Below are 24,718 nucleotides of genomic sequence, written 5' to 3'. Positions count from 1 at the left end.
ACCCCAGCTAGCACTGATTCTTTACAACACGGTTATTCAACTCTTTATTGAATGACAAAAATTCATTCTAAACAACCTCCATTACAGTAAACATTCAATCAGCCAATAAGAGCGCACTACATACACTCTCAGCCAATCTCGAATTAGTTCACACTCTGCCTCCCTCACACCTGTAAATGCTCTTGCGCCTGAACCCCCCCCCCGGTTTCCTTGGCTGTGTACGTCCAGGGCAGACACGTTCCAGTCCCACCAACCCTGTGAGACTGAGACATCCCAGTTTGTATGGATGCTGTTTAATTTGCTACCCTGTTACAGCTCAGTGCCAAGAAACAACAGACAGTACACTGCATACAATTAACGGAATTACATTTATGAATCTTAAAGGGTTAGGAAAGAAAAAAAAGCAAAAAGGGCCCATTTAATTAAAGTCAAATGTGCACAAGTTGGAACTCATCTTGAATGTCTCTGTCACTGACTTGCCGGGCCCTCGGTCAATGTGAAAGCACACACCACCTTCCATCTCAAAAAAGCGGGCCTCCCACAGCACCGTATCCTACAATCGGTTCTCCCAGCACCTTCTCTCTTAATCTCCGTCGAACAAACCTTAAGTGTCCCTCACCGAGAAAACCTGCCCCTAGTTCCACCATCCTAACTGGACGGCACACTTTCCTCATCATCAACACTAACCCAGACAGGCCGCTCTTACAGAGACACCCACAGCATCACAGTAAAGGTGTGAACCAGGGCGTTACACACCCTTGGCAATCTACTCCATTTTTTCCATCCATAATGTCTGGAAAACACTCTGCAACTTCCAGTCAGGGTGGTATATCTCAGACGTCTAGAACAGCATCAGCGTGGACGTGATACGCCGTTTGGAAGCTGGTGAGCGTCAGCTTGATATTGGCGCCTCTTTGAGGTCGACAATGAGAACAATTATATATAAAAAAAATGCAGACAAGATAAAAGCTTCTGCAATGACAACCTCAAAACTATCAACAACGAAGGTGACTCATTCAAGGGAGTCATTTGCTTGAAAAAAAAGGAAAATAGACTAAATGTACGGGTGGGTGACCGAACAGCATGTCCCTAAGCCAACTGATGATAATGGAAGAGACAACAAGCATCTTCAATCATGTTCAAGAAGAGGAAGAAGAAATGTTGGTAACATTCACAACCAGCAGAGGCTGGTTTGATAGATTTAAATAGCGCTGTAACTTCCATAGCATACGTATCTTCGGTGAAGCGGCTAGCGCAAGGCAGCCCAGGACTTCCCTGCAACACTGAAGGCCATACTTGAAAAGGATGATTATCCTCCCGAGCTCATCTTCACTGGGGGTGAAACAGGTCTATTTTTTGAAAAGAACACCTTTTCGTACTCTCATCTCCCGAGAAGAAACGTGCATCTGGGTTCAAGGCACAAAGGACCGGTTAACTCTCTTGCTGAAAGGCAATGCTAAAGGTGACTACATTTAAAGCCTATGATTGTGTGTCACTCTGAAACACCACGAGCAATGAAAGACATCTTAAAGTCAAGTCTATCAGCGACTTGGAAAATAAACAAGAAAAGCCCGGGTGACAATTGATGTCTTCCAAAGTTGGCTTGTTTCACATTTTTAGCCAGCAGTGAGACGTTTTTGTGAGGAGCAGGACCTTAAACTTAAACCATTCTTGGTGCTTGATAACGCTCCAGGCCACCCTGAGAATCTGGACACGCTTCGGACCTGCATTCCTATAGAAGTGGTCTACCTCCACCCAACACCACTTCATTACTCCAACCAATGGATCGAGGAGTGAAATCGAATTTTAAAACCTACTAACTTCACCACGGTCAAGCAACTTGTAGAGGAAACAAGTCAAGACAAACAATCTGTCAGAAAAGCTAGTGTGCTGAAAGTTGTAGACAATATTAGAGCAGCCTGGGATGAAACAACGTCAAACTGCATGAACAGAGTGTGGAAGAAGTCTTGGCCAAAAGCATGCAACTTCCCAGAACTTCAGGCAGAACCAGTCATCCAGAACATCATTGAACTGGCTAGTGAAGTGGGATTAGAGGACGTTAATCATGGCGATGTTGAAAAGTTATTGCATCCTCTAAGTGAGAGCCTTAATAACAGCTTTGAGAATTGGCAGAGCAACACGTCCTGGGTGAATCTGAGGACACGGATGGAGAAGAGGAAACTCCAGCAAGAAACCTCACCACAGAATTCCACAGCACTAGCATCACCAAGATCACGCAAGTTCGTCGATAATGGGAGTAAAACAGCAAGGTGATGATGTCCTGCTCCAAGGGAAACTGAAGACAAGGCAGACAGATCTCAATGCCTACTCGAAGGAGTCAAAGTCAGAGGAGGCCCCGCAGCTTGGTCCTCCCCTCCCCCAAGATGCAAGCACCACCTGCTTTGCCTCCGAGGAAGCGTTTCGTGGGGTGAGATATCTGAGGGGCACGGCTAGCCTGTCTGGTTTGTTGCTACAGCATTGAGTGTTAATGGAGACAACACAAGTTTCATGCATTCCCACAGGACCCACGAGAGCAGTTCCTACTGTCAGTATCAGCACAATGAACTAGCATCTGTGGTTTGATGTGAGGTTCCCTCAGTCACAGCTCAAGGTCCTGAAATGTCCACCCTTAATGCCTGACTACACCCTATTGTAAAACACTACCAACACCCAAATTGTTCACATTTTTAAGCACAATTAATATAACCTGCACCTGTTACTCTCCTTCAGATTTGCCTTGGAGTAAGATACAAGTTCAAATTATTAACTGAGACTTCACAGATGCAAGATACAGCAAGTGAACAGTGAATGATAAATTCCATTTTCAGCCACTACTGGATTATAAAAAGGATTTCAAACCTTAAAATATAAACACCTAGGATAAAGCTTTTGCAAAGAACAGCATGGATACCACCCATGAAAGTGCTGGAACTAGCTATTCACACTAAGAAGTAGCAGTGAATTAATGGAGAAAGCACGACTGAAATGTACAAGACAGAGGATACTGAGGGAGAGGCTGAGGCTGGTCAGTCCCGACAGAGGAAACTGGAGCTTGTTGTGATACAGTGGGGAGTCGGGCAGGACACCTTCCTGGAGCGATGCCTTCACAGGACCCTGGGAAACAGAGAAACACAGACTCAGATTAGAAGCTGTTTCTGATCAGTTAAGGTTTGACTCTACAGCAAATGTTTTTAGGTTACTGCTGCCTTGGATCCAAGGCCACATGCCCAGCGCCCCTCCTCTTTAGCCATTAGATTAAAAACTGAACTATTCGGATTTATGGTGCACAGTGAAAGAAAATAGGAACTAAATTCAAAACAGTGACACGTAATTGCAAAATAATATTCAAATCTACTTAAAGCTACAAATGGTGCCCCATTTGTTGCACAGGCAAGAATGTTGGTGACGAGAATATGCTTCTCTTTCAAAAGTTGCTCAATAACCCAAAATATTGACTCCCCCTTCATGAGAACATAAGAAACAGGGGCAGGAGTCGGCCATCTTGCCCATTGAGCCTGCTCCGTCATTCAATGAGATCATGGCTGATCTGGCCATGGACTCATCTCCACCCACCTGCCTTTTCCCCATAGCCCTTAATTCCCCTACAGTTCTTAAACCAACCCAGTACAACTCTAATCACCGTAGTTTAGCAATGTTATGACCACTTTGAAATAGACCGCTCTAATTACATTCTTTCTTGGAAAAACAACGTTCTGTTTTCCTGTGAATATTACCTATATGAAGCCAGATAACTGTGATGCTACTGTGGGGTAAGATTTTCATTGCACCTGTGCATATGAAAATAAACTCAACTTTGATATATCTGGATATGATGAAAGATGAAACTTTTGCTCTGACACAATTCTAAGCTTATTAAGCCCCTTGTGAGACCACTGCAGAGGGCTGCAAGACAGCATCCAAGCAAGTGGAAAGCCAAGCTGCTGGAAAATTTATTTTATGCTCCTGCACTGTTTATGTTCGGGATGAAGTGCTCAGCACTTGCCCATTTTATAATTGACAGTGTGATTTTCAGGAGATTGGGAGCTCAGAATTGTGAGAGTTCCTCGTAGAAATAAGAGTTGTCAAGTCTGCTTCAGGAATAAGTGATGATAGAGCTGATACAAAGTAGAGACTAATGAAGAAGTGTATTGGGAATGGTAATAACCTGTGCACGTCCTTTGTCATCCACCATCTTTCAGCTGTCTTCACTTGTATTTTTCAGAGCCTCTCACCCCCCCCCCCCCATCACGTTAACCCCCGGTTCCCCTTCATGGGTGTTGCCAGACTTGCCAAGTATTTTCTGTTTAGTCACCAGACTGATCCGTGCCGAGGGATTGCCTTACAAGGGAAGATTCAGCAAAATTGGTGCTTGCTCTTTAAAGCTCGGAAAATCAAGTGACCTCAATGAAAGATGAAAACTCAAAAGTGAACATGAAGTTGCTGTTCACGGTGGGGAGTCTCAGAGTAGGAGTCAGGGTTGTTGGATGATGGGTCAGCCAATTAAAACTGAGCAGAGGAACTTCTTTTCTCAGAAGATTGTGAACCTTTGGAGCTCCCTACCCAGAGATCTGTAGTTTCATTCAAGAGCCAGGTTTATGAGACAACAACAGACAATAGGTGCAGAAGTAGACCATTCGGCCCTTCGAGCCTGCACTGCCGTTTTGAGATCATGGCTGATCATCTACTATCAATACCCAGTTCCTGCCTTGTCCCCATATCCCTTGATTCCCCTATCCATAAGATACCTATCTAGCTCCTTCTTGAAAGCATCCAGAGAATTGGCCTCAACTACCTTCCGAGGCAGTGCATTCCAGACACCCACAACTCTCTGGGAGAAGAAGTTTTTCCTTTACTCTGTCCTAAATGACCTACCCCTTATTCTCAAACCATGCCCTCTGGTACTGGACACTCCCAGCATCTGGAACATATTTCATGCCTCTATCTTGTCCAATCCCTTAATAATCCTATATGTTTCAATCAGATCCCCTCTCAATCTCCTTAATTCCAGCGTGTACAAGCCCAGTCTCTCTAACCTCTCTGCGTAAGACAGTCCAGACATCCCAGGAATTAACCTCGTGAATCTACGCTGCACTTCCTCTACAGCCAGGATGTCCTTCCTTAACCCTGGAGACCAAAACTGTACACAATACTCCAGGTGTGGTCTCACCAGGGCCCTGTACAAATGCAAGAGGATTTCCTTGCTCTTGTACTCAATTCCCTTTGTAATAAAGGCCAACATTCCATTAGCCTTCTTCACTGCCTGCTGCACTTGCTCATTCACCTTCAGTGACTGATGAACAAGGACTCCTAAATCTCTTTGTATTTCTCCCTTACCTAACTCTACACCGTTCAGATAATAATCTGCCTTCCTGTTCTTACTCCCAAAGTGGATAACCTCACACATATTCACATTAAACGTCATCTGCCAAGTATCTGCCCACTCACCCAGCCTATCCAAGTCACCCTGAATTCTCCTAACATCCTCATCACATGTCACACTGCCACCCAGCTTAGTATCATCAGCAAATTTGCTGATGTTATTCTCAATGCCTTCATCTAAATCGTTGACGTTAATTGTAAACAGCTGTGTTCCCAATACCGAGCCCTGTGGCACCCCACCAGTCACCACCTGCCATTCCGAGAAACACCCATTCACCGCTACCCTTTGCTTTCTATCTGCCCACCAGTTTTCTATCCATGTCAATGCCTTCCCCCCGAGGACTTGAGCTTTGATTTTACCCACCAATCTTCTATGTGGGACCTTATCAAATGCCTTCTGAAAATCGAGATACACTACATCCACTGGATCTCCCCCGTCTAACTTCCTGGTTACATCCTCGAAAAACTCCAACAGATTAGTCAAGCATGATTTACCCTTGGTAAATCCATGCTGGCTCAGCCCAATCGTATCACTGCTATCTAGATATGCCACTATTTCATCCTTAATAATGAACTCTAGCATCTTCCCCACCACCGATGTCAGGCTGACAGGTCGATAGTTCTCTGCTTTCTCCCTCCCTCCTTTCTTAAGAAGTGGGATAACATTAACCATTCTCCAATCCTCAGGAACTGATCCTGAATCTAAGGAACATTGGAAAATGATTACCAATGCATCCGCAATTTCCAGGGCCACCTCCTTTAGTACCCTAGGATGCAGACCATCTGGACCTGGGGATTTGTCAGCCTTCAGTCCCATCAGTCTACTCATCACCGTTTCCTTCCTAATGTCAATCTGTTTCATTTCCTCTGTTACCCTATGTCCTTGGCCCATCCATACATCTGGGAGATTGCGTGTGTCTTCCTTGGTGAAGACAGATCTAAAGTACTCATTAAATTCTTCTGCCATTTCTCTGTTTCCCATAACAATTTCACCCAATTCATTCTTCAAGGGCCCAACATTGTTCTTAACTATCTTCTTTCTCTTCACATACCTACAAAAGCTTTTACTATCCTCCTTTATATTCCTGGCTAGCTTGCATTCATACATCATTTTTTCTCCCTGTATTGCCTTTTTAGTTAAGTTCTGTTGTTCCTTTAAAATCTTCCCAATCATCTGTCCTCCCACTCACCTTAGCTCTGTCTTACTTCCTTTTTTTTTTAATGCTATACAATCTCTGACTTCCTTTGTGAACCACTGTGGCCCCTTTCCCCCCTTTGAATCTTTCCTTCTCTGTGGGATGAACTGATTTTGCTCCTTGTGCATTATTCCCAAGAATACCTGCCATTGCGGTTCCACTGTCTTTTCTGCTAGGATATCCGTCCAGTCAACTTTGGCCAGCTCCTCCCTCATGGCTCCACAGTTTCCCCTGTTCTTCTGCAACACTGACATCTCCGAGCTGCCCTTATCCTTCTCAAATTGCAGATAAAAACATCATATTGTGATCACTACCTCCTAATGGCTCCTTTACTGCAAGATCGCTTATCAAATCCTGTTCATTACATAACACTAAATCCAGAATGGTCTTGTCCCTGGTTGGCTCTCGTACAAGCTGTTCCAAGAATGAATCCCGTAGACACTCTACAAACTCCCTATCCTGGGGTCCAGCACCAACCTGATTCTCCCAGTTCACCTGCATGTTGAAATCCCGCATAACTACTGCGACAGATCAGCCGAGACTCACAGTCCTGTCACTTGGGTGATCTGAGCTCCCGCTCCATCCAGTAACGTACCAAGGTTGCAAGGTTTTGCCAAACAAAGATTGAGTCAATATTACTGATCTGGGAAGTTTAAAATAAGGTCTGTCGCAGCAGAATCACAAAATCCTGGATTGAGAATGCTTTCATACCTACAGGCACTGGCTCCGATCTGAACCGCAGAGCAGATCACCGTTGACAGATGGGCTTCAACTTGTACAGCCAGTCGACAGTCAGCCCAAAGTGGCAATTGCTCCTACGCACTATCCTTCACAAGCTTTTGAAAAACTAGCTCGAAAAGTGATATCACAGTCTGGATCGTAGACGATTTGCTTCCGTTCTGTGGGTTTGGGGTGTAAATAAAGCCAATAGGGTTTGCAGATGTTACCACAGGAGCCAGGAAATACTGGGTGGGTTGGTGGGGGGAACAGAGTAAGAGGGATGTTTATGACATGAAGTGCTCCGTCATTTACATCGGCTTTCTGTCTACTCCCAATGCACAGATTCTAAATGCTATCCCAAATGAAAAGTCACCTGTGCGCACATGTTCAACTGCATCACAAGGGTCCCACCACATCGGCTGGGTCCTACGGTTGGAAGCAGTTCCGTCCAATTCTCCTTTTTTGACCGATCAATTCTTGGGTCAAGGATTTGACCGGCAAAGCCACCACAAGCCACTTGAGTGATCTGACCTGAATACCTGTCGTCCCTGTGGTTAAAAGAACGCCACGAGGTGGGAAGAATGCCTTTGTGGGAAGTCTAGTGGACAGCTGAACAAGTGCCTACAGCTGGGAGACGCACACATTCTCCTTACAGCTGGTATGGCGAGAAGCAGCTAGCTAAGCAAAACCCCGAAACCACTGGTCCTCAGAACTGAGTCAGCAATTGTAGCAAAGAGAAAAGTCTCCTAATCCGTTAAGGTCATTTCAAACAACATAATCTAGCACACCATTTAATCACCAATACAGAATAATTCATACTCACAGGAAGGTACACGATGGGGAATTCATACTTGTAATCTTCAGCATGCAGCTTGTAAACCAACTTCATCATTGGGCCACTGCCAAACAGTGAAATATGTAACGGTAAGGACAGGACTCTCCATGTCTGTTCACATACAAAGTCAGAGTGAGCAGAGAATAAATGAGTTATCAGATTTATGTACCATCCAGCACAATCTCAAGACACCCAGAAGAGCTAAGGTTAAGAAAAAACACAGATGCTGGAAATACTCAGCAGATTAGGCCATAAAACAGGATGAAGCCATTTGGCCCATTGGAGTTGCTCTGCCCTTCCATCATGGCTGATTTAATACCCGTCTCAACCCCATTCTCCCCATGACCTTTTATGCCTTTACTAATCAACCTCCACTTTGAATATATCAATGACTTGGCCTCCACAGAGACACTGATTCACCACCCTCTGACTGATGAAATGCCGCTCTGCTCAAAGGATATGTTTTTCCATTTCAATGACCTGCTCATCCCCGCTCCTTGCTCCCATTTCAGACCCAGAACGACCATACCTGGGATCCAGGAACTCTACCACGGCTGCATAATCACTTGGATTATTTCGGCACTGCAAGTAGCACAAATTCCAGCCCACAGCCGTCCCATCGTGGCTCCCAAAGATCGCCTCCATTAGCCACGGGAAAATTAAATGGAGCTCCTGGGAAAGATGCAGAACAAAAGCCTGGATGAGTTGTGCACCTTTCCAATTGTGTATCAAGCCGTTCTCAGTCCACACAGTTAACTCTTGATCAGGACACGACAACAGATTGTAGAACTATAGAGGGGCAATAGCCAGTGCAGAGGCAGAGGAGAGTGAAGGGACCAGAGGCCCAATGCCCGCCAGCTCTTACACCAGATACACAGGGTGGGCTACACACACACACTCACCCACCCCCCCCAGCTCTTACACCAGATACACAGGGTGGGCTACACTCACACACTCACCCCACCCCCCCAGCTCTTACACCAAATACACAGGGTGGTCTACACTCACACACTCACCCCCCCCCCCCAGCTCTTACACCAGATACACAGGGTGGGCTACACTCACACACTCACCCCCCCAGCTCTTACACCAGGTACACAGGGCGGGCTACACTCACACACTCACCCCCCCAGCTCTTACACCAGATACACAGGGTGGGCTACACTCACACACTCACCCCCCCCCAGCTCTTACACCAGATACACAGGGCGGGCTACACTCACACACTCACCCCCACCCAGCTCTTACACCAGGTACACAGGGCGGGCTACACTCACACACTCACCCCCCCAGCTCTTACACCAGATACACAGGGTGGGCTACACTCACACACTCACCCCCCCCCAGCTCTTACACCAGATACACAGGGCGGGCTACACTCACACACTCACCCCCCACCAGCTCTTACACCAGGTACACAGGGTGGGCTACACACACACACTCACCCCCCCCCAGCTCTTACACCAGATACACAGGGTGGGCTACACACACACACTCACCCCCCCCCCAGCTCTTACACTAGATACACAGGGCGGGCTACACTCACACACTCACCCCCCCCAGCTCTTACACCAGGTACACAGGGTGGGCTACACACACACACTCACCCCCCCCCAGCTCTTACACTAGATACACAGGGTGGGCTACACACACACACTCACCCCCCCCCCAACTCTTACACCAGATACACAGGGCGGGCTACACTCACACACTCACCCCCCCCCCAGCTCTTACACCAGATACACAGGGTGGGCTACACACACACACTCACCCCCCCAGCTCTTACACCAGATACACAGGGTGGGCTACACACACACACTCACCCCCCCCCAGCTCTTACACTAGATACACAGGGTGGGTTACACTCACACACTCACCCCCCCCCAGCTCTTACACCAGATACACAGGGTGGGCTACACACACACACTCACCCCCCCAGCTCTTACACCAGATACACAGGGTGGGCTACACTCACACACTCACCCCCCCCCCAGCTCTTACACCAGATACACAGGGTGGGCTACACACACACACTCACCCCCCCAGCTCTTACACCAGATACACAGGGTGGGCTACACTCACACACTCACCCCCCCCCCCAGCTCTTACACCAGATACAGAGGGCGGGCTACACTCACACACTCACCCCCCCCAGCTCTTACACCAGGTACACAGGGTGGGCTACACACACACACTCACCCCCCCCCCAGCTCTTACACCAGATACACAGGGTGGGCTACACACACACACTCACCCCCCCCCCAGCTGTTACACTAGATACACAGGGTGGGTTACACTCACACACTCACCCCCCCCCCAGCTCTTACACCAGATACACAGGGTGGGCTACACACACACACTCACCCCGCCCCCAGCTCTTACACCAGATTCAGAGGGCGGGATACACTCACACACTCACCCCCCCCAGCTCTTACACCAGGTACACAGGGTGGGCTACACACACACACTCACCCCCCCCCCAGCTCTTACACCAGATACACAGGGTGGGCTACACACACACACTCACCCCCCCCCAGCTGTTACACTAGATACACAGGGTGGGCTACACTCACACACTCACCCCACCCCAGCTCTTACACCAGATACACAGGGTGGGCTACACACACACACTCACCCCCCCCCCCAGCTCTTACACCAGATACACAGGGTGGGCGACACACACACTCACCCCCCCCCCAGCTCTTACACCAGATACACAGGGTGGGCTACACACACACACTCACCCCCCCCAGCTCTTACACCAGATACACAGGGTGGGCTACACACACACACTCAGCCCCCCCAGCTCTTACACCAGATACACAGGGTGGGCTACACACACACACTCACCCCCCCCAGCTCTTACACCAGATACACAGGGTGGGCTACACTCACACACTCACCCCCCCCCCAGCTCTTACACCAGATACACAGGGTGGGCGACACACACACTCACCCCCCCCAGCTCTTACACCAGGTACACAGGGTGGGCTACACACACTCTCACCCCCCCCCCCAGCTCTTACACCAGATACACAGGGTGGGCTACACTCAACCCCCCCACCCCCCCCAGCTCTTACACCAGATACACAGGGTGGGCTACACTCAACCCCCCCCAACCCCCCCAGCTCTTACACCAGATACACAGGGTGGGCTACACTCACCCCCCCCCAGCTCTTACACCAGATACACAGGGTGGGCTACACACACACTCACAGCCCCCAGCTCTTACACCAGATACACAGGGTGGGCTACACACACACACTCACCCCCCCAGCTCTTACACCAGATACACAGGGTGGGCTACACTCACACACTCACCCCCCCCAGCTCTTACACCAGGTACACAGGGTGGGCTACACTCACCCCCCCCCCCAGCTCTTACACCAGATACACAGGGTGGGCTACACTCACACACTCACCCCCCCAGCTCTTACACCAGATACACAGGGTGGGCTACACTCAACCCCCCCCACCCCCCCCAGCTCTTACACCACATACACAGGGTGGGCTACACTCACACACTCACCCCCCCAGCTCTTACACCAGATACACAGGGTGGGCTACACTCACCCCCCCCACCCCCCCCAGCTCTTACACCAGATACAGAGGGTGGGCTACACTCAACCCCCCCCACCCCCCCCAGCTCTTACACCAGATACACAGGGTGGGCTACACACACACACTCACCCCCCCAGCTCTTACACCACATACACAGGGTGGGCTACACTCACACACTCACCCCCCCAGCTCTTACACCAGATACACAGGGTGGGCTACACTCACCCCCCCCACCCCCCCCAGCTCTTACACCAGATACACAGGGTGGGCTACACTCACACACTCACCCCCCCCAGCTCTTACACCAGATACACAGGGTGGGCTACACTCACACACTCACCCCCCCCAGCTCTTACACCAGATACACAGGGTGGGCTACACTCAACCCCCCCCCACCCCCCCCAGCTCTTACACCAGATACACAGGGTGGGCTACACACTCACCCCCCCCCCCCCCCAGCTCTTACACCAGATACACAGGGTGGGCTACACACACACACTCACCCCCCCAGCTCTTACACCAGATACACAGGGTGGGCTACACTCAACCCCCCCCACCCCCCCCAGCTCTTACACCAGATACACAGGGTGGGCTACACACACACACTCACCCCACCCCAGCTCTTACACCAGATACACAGGGTGGGCTACACTCACCCCCCCCACCCCCCCCAGCTCTTACAACAGATACACAGGGTGGGCTACACTCAACCCCCCCCACCCCCCCCAGCTCTTACACCAGATACACAGGGTGGGCTACACTCACACACTCACCCCCCCAGTTCTTACACCAGATACACAGGGTGGGCTACACACACACACTCACCCCCCCAGCTCTTACACCAGATACACAGGGTGGGCTACACACACACACTCACCCCCCCAGCTCTTACACCAGATACACAGGGTGGGCTACACACACACACTCACCCCCCCAGCTCTTACACCAGATACACAGGGTGGGCTACACACACACACACTCACCCCCCCCCCCCAGCTCTTACACCAGATACACAGGGTGGGCTACACACACACACTCACCCCCCCCAGCTCTTACACCAGATACACAGGGTGGGCTACACACACACTCACCCCCCCAGCTCTTACACCAGATACACAGGGTGGGCTACACACACACACTCACCCCCCCCAGCTCTTACACCAGATACACAGGGTGGGCTACACACACACTCACCCCCCCAGCTCTTACACCAGATACACAGGGTGGGCTACACACACACACTCACCCCCCCAGCTCTTACACCAGATACACAGGGCGGGCTACACACACACACTCACCCCCCCCAGCTCTTACACCAGATACACAGGGTGGGCGACACACACACTCACCCCCCCCAGCTCTTACACCAGATACACAGGGCGGGCAACACACACACTCACCCCCCCAGCTCTTACACCAGATACACAGGGTGGGCTACACACACACACTCACCCCCCCAGCTCTTACACCAGATACACAGAGTGGGCGACACTCACACACTCACCCCCCCAGCTCTTACACCAGATACACAGGGTGGGTTACACACACACACTCACCCCCCCAGCTCTTACACCAGATACACAGGGTGGGCGACACACACACACTCACCCCCCCAGCTCTTACACCAGATACACAGGGTGGGCGACACACACACACTCACCCCCCCCCCCCAGCTCTTACACTAGATACACAGGGTGGGCGACACACACACTCACCCCCCCCAGCTCTTACACCAGATACACAGGGTGGGCGACACACACACTCACCCCCCCCAGCTCTTACACCAGATACACAGGGCGGGCAACACACACACTCACCCCCCCAGCTCTTACACCAGATACACAGGGCGGGCGACACTCACACTCACCCACCCCCCCCCCCCAGCTCTTACACCAGATACACAGGGTGGGCTACACTCACACCCCCCACCCCCCCCAGCTCTTACACCAGATACACAGGGTGGGCTACACTCACACACTCACCCCCCCCCCCAGCTCTTACACCAGATACACAGGGTGGGCTACACACACACACTCACCCCCCCAGCTCTTACACCAGATACACAGGGTGGGCTACACACACACACTCACCCCCCCCCCAGCTCTTACACTAGATACACAGGGTGGGTTACACTCACACACTCACCCCCCCCCCCAGCTCTTACACCAGATACACAGGGTGGGCTACACTCACACACTCACCCCCCCCCCAGCTCTTACACCAGATACAGAGGGCGGGCTACACTCACACACTCACCCCCCCCAGCTCTTACACCAGGTACACAGGGTGGGCTACACACACACACTCACCCCCCCCCCAGCTCTTACACCAGATACACAGGGTGGGCTACACACACACACTCACCCCCCCCCCCCAGCTCTTACACCAGGTACACAGGGTGGGCTACACTCACACACTCACCCCCCCCCCAGCTCTTACACCAGATACACAGGGTGGGCTACACTCACACACTCACCCCCCCCCAGCTCTTACACCAGATACACAGGGCGGGATACACTCACACACTCACCCCCCCCAGCTCTTACACCAGGTACACAGGGTGGGCTACACACACACACTCACCCCCCCCCCCAGCTCTTACACCAGATACACAGGGTGGGCGACACACACACTCACCCCCCCCCCAGCTCTTACACCAGATACACAGGGTGGGCTACACACACACACTCACCCCCCCCAGCTCTTACACCAGATACACAGGGTGGGCTACACACACACACTCACCCCCCCAGCTCTTACACCAGATACACAGGGTGGGCGACACACACACTCACCCCCCCCAGCTCTTACACCAGGTACACAGGGTGGGCTACACACACTCTCACCCCCCCCCCAGCTCTTACACCAGATACACAGGGTGGGCTACACTCAACCCCCCCACCCCCCCCAGCTCTTACACCAGATACACAGGGTGGGCTACACACACACTCACCCCCCCCCAGCTCTTACACCAGATACACAGGGTGGGCTACACTCAACCCCCCCCAACCCCCCCAGCTCTTACACCAGATACACAGGGTGGGCTACACACAACCCCCCCCACCCCCCCCAGCTCTTACACCAGGTACACAGGGTGGGCTACACACACACACTCACCCCCCCAGCTCTTACACCAGATACACAGGGTGGGTTACACTCACACACTCACCCCCCCCCCCAGCTCTTACACCAGATACACAGGGTGGGCTACACTCACACCCCCCCCCCCCCCCCAGCTCTTACACCAGATACACAGGGTGGGCTACACTCACCCCCCCCACCCCCCCCCAGCTCTTACACCAGATACACAGGGTGGGTTACACACACACACTCACCCCCCCAGCTCTTACACCAGATACACAGGGTGGGCTACACACACACACACTCACCCCCCCCCCCCAGCTCTTACACCAGATACACAGGGTGGGCTACACACACACTCACCCCACCCCCAGCTCTTACACCAGATACACAGGGTGGGCAACACACACCCCCCCCACCCCCCCCAGCTCTTACACCAGATACACAGGGTGGGCTACACACACACTCACCCCACCCAGCTCTTACACCAGATACACAGGGTGGGCTACACACACACTCACCCCCCCAGCTCTTACACCAGATACACAGGGCGGGCTACACTCACACACTCACCCCACCCCCCCAGCTCTTACACCAGGTACACAGGGTGGGCTACACTCACACACTCACCCCACCCCCCCAGCTCTTACACCAGGTACACAGGGTGGGCAACACACACCCCCCCCACCCCCCCCAGCTCTTACACCAGATACACAGGGTGGGCTACACTCAACCCCCCTCACCCCCCCCAGCTCTTACACCAGATACACAGGGTGGGCTACACTCACCCCCCCCACCCACCCCAGCTCTTACACCAGATACACAGGGTGGGCTACACTCACCCCCCCACCCCCCCCCAGCTCTTACACCAGATACACAGGGTGGGCTACACACACACTCACCCCCCCAGCTCTTACACCAGATACACAGGGTGGGCTACACACACACTCACCCCCCCAGCTCTTACACCAGATACACAGGGTGGGCTACACACACACACTCACCCCCCCCCAGCTCTTACACTAGATACACAGGGCGGGCTACACTCACACACTCACCCCCCCCTCCCAGCTCTTACACCAGGTACACAGGGTGGGCTACACACACACACTCACCCCCCCCCAGCTCTTACACCAGATACAGAGGGCGGGCTACACTCACACACTCACCCCCCCAGCTCTTACACCAGATACACAGGGTGGGCTACACACACACACCCCCCCCCCCCAGCTCTTACACCAGATACACAGGGTGGGCTACACACACACTCACCCCCCCAGCTCTTACACCAGATACACAGGGTGGGCTATACACACACTCACCCCCCCCACCCCCCCAGCTCTTACACCAGATACACAGGGTGGGCTACACTCACACACTCACCCCCCCACCCCCCCAGCTCTTACACCAGATACACAGGGTGGGCTACACTCACCCCCCCCCACCCCCCCCCAGCTCTTACACCAGATACACAGGGTGGGCTACACTCACCCCCCCCCACCCCCCCCCAGCTCTTACACCAGATACACAGGGTGGGCTACACTCACCCCCCCCCACCCCCCCCCAGCTCTTACACCAGATACACAGGGTGGGCTACACTCACACACTCACCCCCCCCCAGCTCTTACACCAGATACACAGGGCGGGCTACACTCACACACTCACCCCCCCCCCAGCTCTTACACCAGATACACAGGGTGGGCTACACACACACTCACCCCCCCCCAGCTCTTACACCAGATACACAGGGTGGGCTACACACACACTCACCCCCCCAGCTCTTACACCAGATACACAGGGTGGGCTACACACACACTCACCCCCCCAGCTCTTACACCAGATACACAGGGTGGGCTATACACACACTCACCCCCCCACCCCCCCAGCTCTTACACCAGATACACAGGGTGGGCTACACTCACACACTCACCCCCCCACCCCCCCAGCTCTTACACCAGATACACAGGGTGGGCTACACACACACACTCATCCCCCCCCCCAGCTCTTACACCAGATACACAGGGTGGGTTACACTCACACACTCACCCCCCCCAGCTCTTACACCAGATACACAGGGTGGGCTACACACACACACTCACCCCCCCAGCTCTTACACCAGATACACAGGGTGGGCTACACACACACACTCAACCCCCCAGCTCTTACACCAGATACACAGGGTGGGCTACACACACACACTCACCCCCCCAGCTCTTACACCAGATACACAGGGTGGGCTACACACACACACTCACCCCCCCAGCTCTTACACCAGATACACAGGGTGGGCTACACACACACACTCACCCCCCCAGCTCTTACACCAGATACACAGGGTGGGCTACACACACACACTCACCCCCCCAGCTCTTACACCAGATACACAGGGTGGGCTACACTCACACACTCACCCCCCCAGCTCTTACACCAGATACACAGAGTGGGCTACACTCACCCCCCCAGCTCTTACACCAGATACACAGGGTGGGCGACACACACACTCACCCCCCCCAGCTCTTACACCAGATACACAGGGTGGGCTACACACACACACACACTCACCCCCCCAGCTCTTACACCAGATACACAGGGTGGGCGACACACACACTCACCCCCCCCAGCTCTTACACCAGATACACAGGGTGGGCTACACACACACACACACACACTCACCCCCCCAGCTCTTACACCAGATACACAGGGTGGGCTACACTCACCCCCCCACCCCCCCCCCAGCTCTTACACCAGATACACAGGGTGGGCTACACTCACACACTCACCCAACCCCAGCTCTTACACCAGATACACAGGGTGGGCAACACACACACTCACCCCCCCAGCTCTTACACCAGATACACAGGGCGGGCGACACTCACACTCACCCACCCCCCCCCCCCAGCTCTTACACCAGATACACAGGGTGGGCTACACACACACTCACCCCCCCCCTCAGCTCTTACACCAGATACACAGGGTGGGTTACACTCACACACTCACCCCCCCAGCTCTTACACCAGATACACAGGGTGGGCTACACTCACACCCCCCCCCCCAGCTCTTACACCAGATACACAGGGTGGGCTACATTCACACACTCACCCCCCCCCAGCTCTTACACCAGATACCCAGGGTGGGCTACACTCACACACTCACCCCCCCAGCTCTTACACCAGATACACAGGGTGGGCTACACTCACACACTCACCCCCCCCCAGCTCTTACACCAGATACACAGGGTGGGCTACACTCACACACTCACCCCCCCAGCTCTTACACCAGATACACAGGGCGGGCTACACACACACACTCACCCCCCCAGCTCTTACACCAGATACACAGGGTGGGCTACACTCACACACTCACCCCCCCAGCTCTTACACCAGATACACAGGGTGGGCTACACACACACTCACCCCCCCAGCTCTTACACCAGGTACACAGGGTGGGCTACACTCACCCCCCCCCCCCAGCTCTTACACCAGATACACAGGGTGGGCAACACACACACTCATCCCCCCCCCCCAGCTTTTGCACCAGATACACAGGGTGGGTTACACTCACACACTCACCCCCCCAGCTCTTACACCAGGTACACAGGGTGGGCTACACACACACACTCACCCCCCCCAGCTCTTACACCAGGTACACAGGGTGGGCTACACACACACACTCACCCCCCCAGCTCTTACACCAGATACACAGGGTGGGCTACACACACACACTCACCCCCCCAGCTCTTACACCAGATACACAGGGTGGGCTACACACACACACTCACCCCCCCAGCTCTTACACCAGATACACAGGGTGGGCTACACACACACACTCACCCCCCCCCAGCTCTTACACCAGATACACAGGGTGGGCTACACACACACATTCACCCCCCCCCCCAGCTCTTACACCAGATACACAGGGTGGGCTACACTCACACACTCACCCCCCCCAGCTCTTACACCAGATACACAGGGTGGGCTACACTCACACACTCACCCCCCCCAGCTCTTACACCAGATACACAGGGCGGGCTACACACACACACTCACCCCCCCAGCTCTTACACCAGATACACAGGGTGGGCTACACTCACACACTCACCCCCCCCAGCTCTTACACCAGATACACAGGGCGGGCTACACACACACACTCACCCCCCCAGCTCTTACACCAGATACACAGGGTGGGCAACACACACACTCACCCCCCCAGCTCTTACACCAGATACACAGGGCGGGCGACACTCACACTCACCCACCCCCCCCCCCAGCTCTTACACCAGATACACAGGGTGGGCTACACACACACTCACCCCCCCCCTCAGCTCTTACACCAGATACACAGGGTGGGTTACACTCACACACTCACCCCCCCAGCTCTTACACCAGATACACAGGGTGGGCTACACTCACACCCCCCCCCCCAGCTCTTACACCAGATACACAGGGTGGGCTACATTCACACACTCACCCCCCCCCAGCTCTTACACCAGATACCCAGGGTGGGCTACACTCACACACTCACCCCCCCAGCTCTTACACCAGATACACAGGGTGGGCTACACTCACACACTCACCCCCCCCCAGCTCTTACACCAGATACACAGGGTGGGCTACACTCACACACTCACCCCCCCAGCTCTTACACCAGATACACAGGGCGGGCTACACACACACACTCACCCCCCCAGCTCTTACACCAGATACACAGGGTGGGCTACACTCACACACTCACCCCCCCAGCTCTTACACCAGATACACAGGGTGGGCTACACACACACTCACCCCCCCAGCTCTTACACCAGGTACACAGGGTGGGCTACACTCGACCCCCCCCCCCAGCTCTTACACCAGATACACAGGGTGGGCTACACACACACACTCACCCCCCCAGCTCTTACACCAGATACACAGGGTGGGCTACACTCACCCCCCCCCCCCAGCTCTTACACCAGATACACAGGGTGGGCAACACACACACTCATCCCCCCCCCCCAGCTTTTGCACCAGATACACAGGGTGGGTTACACTCACACACTCACCCCCCCAGCTCTTACACCAGGTACACAGGGTGGGCTACACACACACACTCACCCCCCCAGCTCTTACACCAGGTACACAGGGTGGGCTACACACACACACTCACCCCCCCAGCTCTTACACCAGATACACAGGGTGGGCTACACTCACACACTCACCCCCCCAGCTCTTACACCAGATACACAGGGTGGGCTACACACACACACTCACCCCCCCAGCTCTTACACCAGATACACAGGGTGGGCTACACACACACACTCACCCCCCCAGCTCTTACACCAGATACACAGGGTGGGCTACACACACACACTCACCCCCCCCCAGCTCTTACACCAGATACACAGGGTGGGCTACACACACACATTCACCCCCCCCCCCAGCTCTTACACCAGATACACAGGGTGGGCTACACTCACACACTCACCCCCCCCAGCTCTTACACCAGATACACAGGGCGGGCTACACACACACACTCACCCCCCCAGCTCTTACACCAGATACACAGGGTGGGCTACACTCACACACTCACCCCCCCCAGCTCTTACACCAGATACACAGGGCGGGCTACACACACACACTCACCCCCCCAGCTCTTACACCAGATACACAGGGTGGGCTACACACACACACTCACCCCCCCAGCTCTTACACCAGATACACAGGGTGGGCTACACACACACTCACCCACCCCCCCAGCTCTTACACCAGATACACAGGGTGGGCTACACACACACACACACTCACCCCCCCAGCTCTTACACCAGATACACAGGGTGGGCTACACTCACACACTCACCCCACCCAGCTCTTATACCAGGTACACAGGGTCGGCTACACACACACACTCACCCCCCCCCCCAGCTCTTACACCAGGTACACAGAGTGGGCTACACTCACACACTCACCCCCCCCCCAGCTCTTACACCAGATACACAGGGTGGGCTACACACACACTCACCCCCCCCAGCTCTTACACCAGATACACAGAGTGGGCGACACTCACACACTCACCCCCCCAGCTCTTACACCAGATACACAGGGCGGGCTACACACACACTCACCCCACCCCAGCTCTTACACCAGATACACAGGGTGGGCTACACTCACACACTCACCCCCCCCAGCTCTTACACCAGATACACAGGGTGGGCTACACTCACACACTCACCCCCCCAGCTCTTACACCAGATACACAGAGTGGGCGACACTCACACACTCACCCCCCCAGCTCTTACACCAGATACACAGGGTGGGCTACACTCACACACTCACCCCCCCAGCTCTTACACCAGATACACAGGGTGGGCTACACTCACACACCCCCCCCCCCCAGCTCTTACACCAGATACACAGGGTGGGCTACACACACACTCACCCCCCCAGCTCTTACACCAGATACACAGGGTGGGCTACACTCACCCCCCCACGCCCCCCCAGCTCTTACACCAGATACACAGGGTGGGCTACACACACACACTCACCCCCCCCCCAGCTCTTACACCAGATACACAGGGTGGGCTACACACACACACTCACCCCCCCCCCCAGCTCTTACACCAGATACACAGGGCGGGCTACACTCACCCCCCCCACCCCCCCCCAGCTCTTACACCAGGTACACAGGGTGGGCTACACACACACTCACCCCCCCCCAGCTCTTACACCAGATACACAGGGTGGGCTACACACACACACTCACCACCCCCCCCAGCTCTTACACCAGATACACAGGGTGGGCTACACACACACACACACTCACCCCCCCAGCTCTTACACCAGATACACAGGGTGGGCTACACACACACTCACCCCACCCCCCCAGCTCTTACACCAGATACACAGGGTGGGCTACACACACACTCACCCCCCCCAGCTCTTACACCAGATACACAGGGTGGGCTACACACACACACACACTCACCCCCCCAGCTCTTACACCAGATACACAGGGTGGGCTACACACACACTCACCCCACCCAGCTCTTACACCAGATACACAGGGTGGGCTACACACACACACTCACCCCCCCCAGCTCTTACACCAGATACACAGGGTGGGCTACACTCACCCCCCCACCCCCCCCAGCTCTTACACCAGGTACACAGAGTGGGCTACACTCACCCCCCCCCCAGCTCTTACACCAGATACACAGGGTGGGCTACACACACACACTCACCCCCCCAGCTCTTACACCAGATACACAGGGTGGGCTACACTCACACACTCACCCCCCCCCAGCTCTTACACTAGATACACAGGGCGGGCTACACTCACCCCCCCAGCTCTTACACCAGATACACAGGGTGGGCTACACACACACACTCACCCCCCCAGCTCTTACACCAGATACACAGGGTGGGCTACACACACACACTCACCCCCCCAGCTCTTACACCAGATACACAGGGTGGGCTACACTCACACACTCACCCCCCCCCCCCAGCTCTTACACCAGGTACACAGGGTGGGCTACACTCACACACTCACCCCCCCCCAGCTCTTACACTAGATACACAGGGCGGGCTACACTCACACACTCACCCCCCCCCCCCAGCTCTTACACCAGATACACAGGGTGGGCTACACTCACCCCCCCCCCAGCTCTTACACCAGATACACAGGGTGGGCTACACTCACACACTCACCCCCCCAGCTCTTACACCAGGTACACAGGGTGGGCTACACTCACACACTCACCCCCCCCCCAGCTCTTACACCAGATACACAGGGTGGGCTACACTCAACCCCCCCCCCCAGCTCTTACACCAGATACACAGGGTGGGCTACACTCAACCCCCCCCCCCCAGCTCTTACACCAGATACACAGGGTGGGCTACACACACACACTCACCCCCCCAGCTCTTACACCAGATACACAGGGTGGGTTACACTCACACCCCCCCCACCCCCCCCAGCTCTTACACCAGATACACAGGGTGGGCTACACTCACACACTCACACCCCCTCAGCTCTTACACCAGATACACAGAGTGGGCGACACTCACACACTCACCCCCCCAGCTCTTACACCAGGTACACAGGGTGGGCTACACACACACACTCACCCCCCCAGCTCTTACACCAGATACACAGGGTGGGCTACACTCACACACTCACCCCCCCCCCAGCTCTTACACCAGATACACAGGGTGGGCTACACTCACACACTCACCCCCCCAGCTCTTACACCAGGTACACAGGGTGGGCTACACTCACCCCCCCACCCCCCCCAGCTCTTACACCAGATACACAGGGTGGGCTACACTCAACCCCCCCCCCAGCTCTTACACCAGATACACAGGGTGGGTTACACTGCATACATATAAACACACTCACCCCACCCCAGCTCTTACACCAGATACACAGGGTGGGCTACACACACACTCACCCCCCCCCCAGCTCTTACACCAGATACACAGGGTGGGCTACACACACACACACACCCCCCCAGCTCTTACACCAGATACACAGAGTGGGCGACACTCACACACTCACCCCCCCAGCTCTTACACCAGGTACACAGGGTGGGCTACACTCACACACTCACCCCCCCCCCCAGCTCTACACCAGATACACAGGGTGGGCTACACACACACACTCACCCCCCCAGCTCTTACACCAGATACACAGGGTGGGCTACACTCACACACTCACCCCCCCAGCTCTTACACCAGATACACAGGGTGGGCTACACACACACTCACCCCCCCGCAGCTCTTACACCAGATACACAGGGTGGGCTACACACACACACTCACCCCACCCCAGCTCTTACACCAGATACACAGGGTGGGCTACACTCACCCCCCCCACCCCCCCCAGCTCTTACAACAGATACACAGGGTGGGCTACACTCAACCCCCCCACCCCCCCCAGCTCTTACACCAGATACACAGGGTGGGCTACACTCACACACTCACCCCCCCAGTTCTTACACCAGATACACAGGGTGGGCTACACACACACACTCACCCCCCAGCTCTTACACCAGATACACAGAGTGGGCGACACTCACACACTCACCCCCCCAGCTCTTACACCAGATACACAGGGTGGGTTACACACACACACTCACCCCCCCAGCTCTTACACCAGATACACAGGGTGGGCGACACACACACACTCACCCCCCCAGCTCTTACACCAGATACACAGGGTGGGCGACACACACACACTCACCCCCCCCCCCAGCTCTTACACTAGATACACAGGGTGGGCGACACACACACTCAGCCCCCCCAGCTCTTACACCAGATACACAGGGTGGGCTACACACACACACTCACCCCCCCCAGCTCTTACACCAGATACACAGGGTGGGCTACACTCACACACTCACCCCCCCCCCCAGCTCTTACACCAGATACACAGGGTGGGCGACACACACACTCACCCCCCCCAGCTCTTACACCAGGTACACAGGGTGGGCTACACACACTCTCACCCCCCCCCCAGCTCTTACACCAGATACACAGGGTGGGCTACACTCAACCCCCCCACCCCCCCAGCTCTTACACCAGATACACAGGGTGGGCTACACTCAACCCCCCCCAACCCCCCCAGCTCTTACACCAGATACACAGGGTGGGCTACACTCACCCCCCCCCAGCTCTTACACCAGATACACAGGGTGGGCTACACACACACTCACAGCCCCCAGCTCTTACACCAGATACACAGGGTGGGCTACACACACACACTCACCCCCCCAGCTCTTACACCAGATACACAGGGTGGGCTACACTCACACACTCACCCCCCCCCAGCTCTTACACCAGGTACACAGGGTGGGCTACACTCACCCCCCCCCCCAGCTCTTACACCAGATACACAGGGTGGGCTACACTCACACACTCACCCCCCCAGCTCTTACACCAGATACACAGGGTGGGCTACACTCAACCCCCCC

The 24,718-nt window shown here is 54.4% G+C and overlaps 1 protein-coding gene across 1 annotated transcript in view; it reads right to left on the bottom strand.

The window, feature by feature from the left end:
- The window catches only part of smpd4 (sphingomyelin phosphodiesterase 4), a 187,076-nt gene that overhangs the window by 127,482 nt on the left and 34,876 nt on the right, over positions 1-24,718 (bottom strand). The window contains exons 2-4 of the mRNA XM_059983506.1: positions 8,660-8,919; positions 8,119-8,194; positions 3,006-3,114 (exon numbers count right to left, since the gene is read on the bottom strand). Of these exons, the coding sequence (XP_059839489.1) occupies positions 3,006-3,114; positions 8,119-8,194; positions 8,660-8,919 (445 nt within the window). The remainder of the gene's footprint in view (positions 1-3,005; positions 3,115-8,118; positions 8,195-8,659; positions 8,920-24,718) is intronic.

Source organism: Hypanus sabinus, chromosome 10, assembly GCF_030144855.1.
Source record: "Hypanus sabinus isolate sHypSab1 chromosome 10, sHypSab1.hap1, whole genome shotgun sequence".
NCBI classification, from domain to species: Eukaryota; Metazoa; Chordata; class Chondrichthyes; order Myliobatiformes; family Dasyatidae; genus Hypanus; species Hypanus sabinus.
Note: the sequence above shows the minus strand (reverse complement) of the source record. Positions and strands in the feature narration are given on the sequence as shown.